General features: G+C 37.7%; 1 protein-coding gene across 3 annotated transcripts in view; it reads right to left on the bottom strand.

Moving 5' to 3' along the window:
- Positions 1-266: 266 nt before the first annotated feature.
- Positions 267-7,189, bottom strand: part of MYH11 (myosin heavy chain 11) — a 116,818-nt gene continuing 109,895 nt past the window's right edge. For 2 of the 3 annotated variants that reach the window (XM_088474210.1, XM_088474211.1), the window contains one exon: positions 267-1,325. In XM_088474210.1, the coding sequence (XP_088330336.1) occupies positions 1,184-1,325 (142 nt within the window). In that variant the 3' untranslated portion in view covers positions 267-1,183. The remainder of the gene's footprint in view (positions 1,326-7,189) is intronic. The other variant, XM_088474212.1, reaches the window with a different exon arrangement.

Genomic DNA, 7,189 nt, shown 5'->3' with positions numbered 1-7,189 from the left:
TTATTGCACAATTGTTATTCATGATTATAATTGTGTGTGTTTAATGATTTTGTAATTGAATGTTGCCCCTTCTTCCCCTCCACCCCTAACTGTAACCCCAAACTTACGTACATTAAACTCATTGTACTAAGCACTACATCCGCATACATATCGTCAACTATCGGGTACATAAACAGCATTTTGGGGGGTTTTACCACATTTTGACCATAGTACATCCCGCCCACTATCAGCAAAGGTTTAAAAATCAAGAAAACAACTCATAGAGCTTGCAATAAAATTGAACTTTATTAAAGAAGCCAAATCAAAAGACCTTGCACATAAAAATAGATTAGTAACACAATGGGCTGGATTAAGAGTCCACTATTGTTAAAACCAAGGAAACACTCTTAAAATACCCTCTTTAATCATACCCCTAGAATATGTGCAGCGAATAGAGAAGACCACTACAATGTAATCTGGTGCTTTATAATTTTATCAGTGGACGTGGCTTTGGCACAATCCGGGTGCAGTAGGAAACTGTGTTAATACATCTGGATTTATTTTTAAACAAATATCTTTAATACTTGTGATCAGAAAGGCACTTAGTGCATGAAAGATTAAAAAAAAAAAAATACGGTAGAGAAATCTTGAGCATTAAGACACTTGTTTGTACACTGCATCATAAAAGGATGTAGACTCAAGATATAGAATCGATTCCTTTGTGTCAGCCAGTGTAATAAGAGGGACATCTCACTATAACATTTTAAGTTTACAGAGGTATCTAATAGACCACATGCTACGTGCATTACCATTGGCCTGTTACAGACTCTACAGTCATGTGACGTGAACACTGAAGAGAGAGGATTCAATTTGGCCAAGAGATAAAAAGGTTCAGCACACCCTTACTGCTAGTAATGCAAACTGGCGAGCTGAACCTTTGTCCTCTGATACATAAGTGCTTGTGGCTGCCTCATGAAATGCATTGTGACAGTTGCTGTGTAGAGTGTAGATGTCTTAATTTGAATAGGAGCATGTTCTTCCGCATGGGTTCTGTGCTGCGGTAGTTAGTTGGGCACCGTTTGTTGCATGTGCGCTCTTCATTGCCGATGCAGCCTGAAACACTGTTGCAGGCATCTCGGGGATTGAAGGGGATAAATAAACTTGTGATACAGTCCAAAGGCACGTGATGTGACAATGAGTAGGATTATTCGCTGGCTTTTGTTCCATTGTAATCTGTTTCTCGCATTTCCACATCCTCTTCAGACCCATCTCCTGCGTTATCTACAGCTCTCCTGTTCCCTCCGGATCGCCGAGGAGGGGCAAATGATGCCGGTTCATTCCCCCGCCTGCCAGGCATAACAACAAATGTTAAACTCTGATTTATTGACAAATACACTTTTATTAATTGCTACCGGAAAACAGAGGACACAAACATTTACAATGCCTGAATCTCTGTCACCAGCAATTATGATTTAATATTTAAAGGGATCTCAGAACTTTCATGGTTGTTGCTTCCTAATTTCACTGATCACCAGAAAATCCTAGTGTTTAGTGTGTAGATTAAATGTCTGTCCTATTTTTATTATAATTTTAAATACAGTTTTGTGAAATATGCACCTTTTTGTGTATATCATAGATGGTGCTTTTAATATCCACTCTGGTATCTCTACTGTTATTATTACATAAACTTTCTGCGTATAACATATTGTATGAAAAGTGAACATCCTGGTAAATAATGCATACGGCTGGTTATATTTATAAAACTGCCATTTTCAAGTAATTCTATTTATTTTTCTTTTGTGCCTCACTTACCAACGTCTTGCACCATTTTTATTTCTTAATCCAGGAGAGACTGAGTTTTGATTGTTTATTTTTTACTCTTCTTGCACTTTAAGACTAGTTGACTTGTTTCTGTTAATATGTCGTAAGAGGGTTATATTTACTAAAGTGAGAGTTTTTAGAAGTGGAGATGTTGCCCATAGCAACCAATCAGAGTCTACTTAACATTTAATTAGTACCTTCTAGAAGATAATAGCTAGAATCTGATTGGCTGCTATGGGCAACATCTCCACTTCTAAATACTTTCACTTTAGTAAATTTTCCCCTAGGTCTTCATTCTTCAAAAATACCAATTCATATAGTGGAAGAATCTTGATATTTGGAAAGCGAAAGGACATTTTTTTTTTTATTAAATGATGTAGAAACTGCAGTTACTGCATCATTTTATATTTGCCAACTATGCACTAATAGCCAAATGCAGAAGATTTCACAGAAATCTCCTGTAAAAGGATAATTAGTGCTGCAGACCGCTTTTTCGTAGTTTGTCCCTGTTGGTTTATGCCATCCACAGATGGCGTAAACCGCTTTATATGCCTCTCTCCGGGTGCGGAAACTTACACTGTGCTCATGCGCACTGGCAGATTCTCCAGAAGAATATATCGAAAGAGTAAATGACTCGTTCATTATGCCATGTAATTTGGAGAGACAGTTCCCTGTGAGTTACATTTAGAGAATCGAAAAACATTTTTTGTTAAAAATCGCGGCACTGCCATGATTTAATAATACATAGACCTATTAGGGAGAGATGTATCGAGCCTTGGAGAGCGATAATGTACCAACCAATCAGCTTCAGTCTGTAACATGATAGGAGCTGCTTGGTTGGTACTTTATCTCTCTCCACTTTATCTGTCTTCAAGGCTTGATATCCCGCCCTTAGTCAGCCCTCTATTAATAGGCATATTATTCCATAAGAGGCAAAGAAGCTCTTTCACAGGCTGGTACAAGAATGGAAGAGCTACAGTGTCTAGAAAGACAGTAAACAGGTTGTCAGTAGATAGCCAACATACAAATGGTCGACTGGGTCAAATTGCCGCCTGTTAAATGATCGACCTGTACTAAGGTCCACAGGGACAAATGGCTGACAGGTTCAAAAGGTCGACACAAAAATGGTCAACAAAGAAAAAGTTGACACATTTTTTTTTAATCATTTTCCATTATTGTTAGTGTTAGGCACTTGGCAGAGGGTTAGTTTTGGGCTATAGGAACATAAATAAATACAATTAAAACAATTAAAAATGATGTCTACGACCGGCAATGTCTGAATATACACTGGACTCAATATACACTCAGGTGCATAAATATTGGGACATTGACAGAATTTTCATATTTTGTCCTCTATTCACCACCACAATGGCTTTGAAATTAAACAAACAAGATGTGCTTTAACTGCAGACTTTCAGATTTAATTTGAGGGTGAATCAGGTAAATGGTGTAGGAATTACAACGGTTTCTATATGTGCCTGACAGGTGTGGGCTATTCCCTTGTTATTTCATTTTCAATTAAGCAGGTAAAAGGTCTGGAGTTGATTCTAGGTGTGACATTTGCATTTGGAATCAGTTGCTGTCGACTCTCAATATGAGATCCAAAGCGCTGTCACTATCAGTGAAGCAAGCCATCATTAGGCTGAAAAATCAAAACAAACTCATCAGAGAGATAGCAAAAACATTAGGTTTGGCCAAATCAACTGTTTGGAACATTCTTAAAAAGAAAGAACGCACCGGAGAGCTCAGCAACACCAAAAGACCCGGAAGACCACGGAAAACAACTGTGGTGAATGTCAGAAGAATTATTTTCCTGGTGGAGAAAAACCCATTCACAACAGTTGGCCAAATCAAGAACACTCTCCAGGAGGTAGGTGTATATGTGTCAAAGTCAACAATCAAGAGAAGACTGCACAAAAGTGAATATAGAGGGTTCACCACAAGATGTAAACCATTGGTGAGCCACAAAAACAGGAAGACCAGATTAGAGTTTGCCAAACAACATCTAAAAAAGCCATTACAGTTCTGGAACAACATCCTATGGACAGATGAGACAAAGACCAACTTGTACCAGAGTGATGGGAAGAGAAGAGTATGGAGAAGGAAAGGAACTGCTCATGATCCAAAACATACCACCTCATCAGTGAAGCATGGAGGTGGTAGTGTCATGGCGTGGGCATGTATGGCTGCCAATGGAACTGGTTCCCTTGTATTTATTGATGATGTGACTGCTGACAAAAGCAGCATAATGAATTCTGAAGTGTTTCGGGCAATATTATGTGTTCATATTCAGTCAAATGCTTCAGAACTCATTGGACGGCGCTTCACAATGCAGATGGACAATGACCCGAAGCATACTGCAAAAGCAACCAAAGAGTTTTTTAAGGCTAAAAAGTGGAATGTTATGCAATGACCAAGTCAATCCCCTGACCTGAATCCAATTGAGCATGCATTTCACTTGATGAAGACAAAACTGAAGGGAAAATGCCCCAAGAACAAGCAGGAACTGAAGACATTTGCAGTAGAGGCCTGGCAGAGCATCACCAGGGATGAAACCCAGCGTCTGGAGATGTCTATGCGTTCCAGACTTCAGGCTGTAATTGCCTGCAAAGGATTTGCAACAAAGTATTAAAAAGTGAAACTTAGATTTAGGATTGTTTAGTTTGTCCCATTACTTTTGGCCCCTTAAAAAGTGGGAGGCACATATAGAAACCGTTGTAATTCCTACACCGTTCACCTGATTTGGTTGTAATTACCCTCAAATTAAATCTGAAAGTCTGCAGTTAAAGCACATCTTGTTTGTTTCATTTCAAAGCCATTGTGGTGGTGAATAGAGGCCAAAATATGAAAATTCTGTCAATGTCCCAATATTTATGCACCTGACTGTATAACATGAAATAAGGGTGTTTATAGCTCTTTTTGTGAAAATATGCGTGTTAGTCCAGATCTCCTGTAACTGACAATGGGGCTGTGTCTGGAGCACCGGCTGATTAACTCACCCTACCTTTCCCTAGCAGCGGTATGAGCTGACGGTTGCTGGAGTCTTGCAGCAGTCGGAACGGGCTCAGTCTGCTGTGTAACTGGCCTGTCAGACTTCCGCTTTCACTCGTCCAGACTGTATCCTCTCCCAGGCTCTAAGCAGAGAGCCGCTGTTTAAGTTGGGAGTTCTTGCTGCCTCGTGTGCTCGCATCCACTTTGTGTTGATGTCAGTATGGGGTCCTTCTTACACCAACGCGTTTCGTCATGGATGACTTTTTAATTGTTTTCATTGTATTTATTTATGTTCTTATATTATTTCTTTTGATATCAGTTCTGACATTTCCATACCCATATCTATAGATATTTATTGCACATGATCTTCATCTTAGATGCAGTGGTCAGCTAAGCACCATATACTGTAGATTTTATTTATTAAATACAAGCGCGTCTATCAAATTTCCATTTACAATATATTTCAGTCAGTTCTTCTGATTAAACTAATAGACAGCTGCTTACACAAATATTGGGAGCGCAAGATACCACAAATTCATATGTCACCACATGGTATTCTAGAAATGATATTTTGCCCTCAACTCACACTATGGAAGCTTGCGGCTAATTGAATTGGCCCTTAAGTATGCAATAGTAAGCAGCAAATGGATGCTCTATTCAGTAAATGTAATGTCAATTATTTAGTGATCAGTGAAATAATTTGCTTTTATTTTTAAGCGGCAATCTCCTTTAAATATATATATTTGTATCAAAACCAGTAGAAAACAGATACAATGCATATACATTGTCCACGATCCCCCTGTAATACGATAGAAGTGGATTAGTGTAGAAGTAAATTAATTTTGACAGAGACAATATGTTATAATGATTTAGTTCTACGTAATGTCCTCGTTAAAAAAAAAAAATACATTTACTGCATGCATTCTGTATTTGAAGATAGTCATGTTACTGGGTTGACCATGCATAGGTGTTGTCCAATGCAGTTAATAATATGCAGTATTAGCAGGATGTCTTCTGAGTTTCCTTATCTCACCTATATCATGAGATCTAAAGCTGTTGTTAAAATAATGTTAAGGTTTAAAATGAGTTAATACCTAATTAACATTTTATTAATTATAATCTGCATTAGTTAAAAAAAATGTTGCTTTGCTTTATTTAAAAGTAGGGTGTCTTATTCTGGGGCCATGGACTGCCCAATAGGTTTTAACTAGGTAGGCCCATATTAATACTATGATTTATATAAGTTTGTTTTTATATATAAAATAGTAGATAATCACTGTGCTATTTTTCAAATTTATATTTTTCCATTAAAGTCACCTGGTTTCAAATCAGAGGTAGGCTTAAACATATATTTTATGAAGAATTCAGTAATACTGGTGATATCCCCATAGTCTTAGATTAGTCAGGCATCTTGGATAATATGAAATGCAATAAAATGAGCATATTTTCTGAAAATGTGAATAAAGTACTAAATGTTAGTGTATTAACACTGGATCTTAGCTGGTGCTTTTTAGATTTTTTTTTTATTTATTTGTTTAACTCTGATCACGTATCCCCAACAGGTCATTGATTGAGGATAATTCTACCCAAAGATAATTATTTTAGAAGCATGATGTATAAGTTTTAACTTAATTTTAACTCTTTTACTTTGATTGCACTGTTCCTCCAATTCACCATTGAGCATGTGGCTCCTACAGCCTTCCGATAAGCAGGAGCAGTTGCCTGTGATCACTCTTTAATTTGATTGATGTGCACACAGATTAGAGAATTGTGATGCCACAGACCAATAGGAAGACAGAATCAGCTTCCAAATCATTCTGTTGGTCTCACCTCTCAGTAGACATATTGGGTGGTTAACACTATTTCTCAGCTGAGCAGGTGGAGGCTGTTGCTACGGAATGGGCTATAAGCTGATAGAACATTCTGTCTCTGCACTGAAGCAAAAAGGTAGATCACACCTAGCCCCAACCCCACTACTCATTCCTGATCCCAGTTAATTTAGCATGGCAGTTGCTCCAAGAATGTTAATATGTTAATTTTTGCCTACTACATTAGTATGCTCAGATAATGTCAATATATGGATAATGGCTTATGCTAATTTATGCTGAATAACTCAGAGTACCCACTACCTCTCGGTAACATAAATTAAAAAACATTATATGGCCTTTTTCAGAGCTTGTTCAGTGTTTGGACCTTTGTTAAAATATAATCTTCAGAACACCAAGGATGAAGAATAATTCAGGGTTCCTGGATGATGACAACATATAAAGAAGAATATGCATTTCCCAACAATCTCTTTTTTTCATTAACAATTTGCTCTTTCCCCAGTCCCAAATTAAGTACAGTTAATTCCGCTTTGCTAGTGCTCATTATCATGCATGACTGACACATTCCAACA

The sequence above is a fragment of the Taudactylus pleione genome, unplaced genomic scaffold (genome assembly GCF_031769625.1).
Source record: "Taudactylus pleione unplaced genomic scaffold, aTauple2 ptg000149l, whole genome shotgun sequence".
NCBI lineage: Eukaryota > Metazoa > Chordata > Amphibia > Anura > Myobatrachidae > Taudactylus > Taudactylus pleione.
The sequence above is the reverse complement of the archived record's forward strand: the minus strand, read 5'-3'. Positions and strand labels throughout refer to the sequence as shown.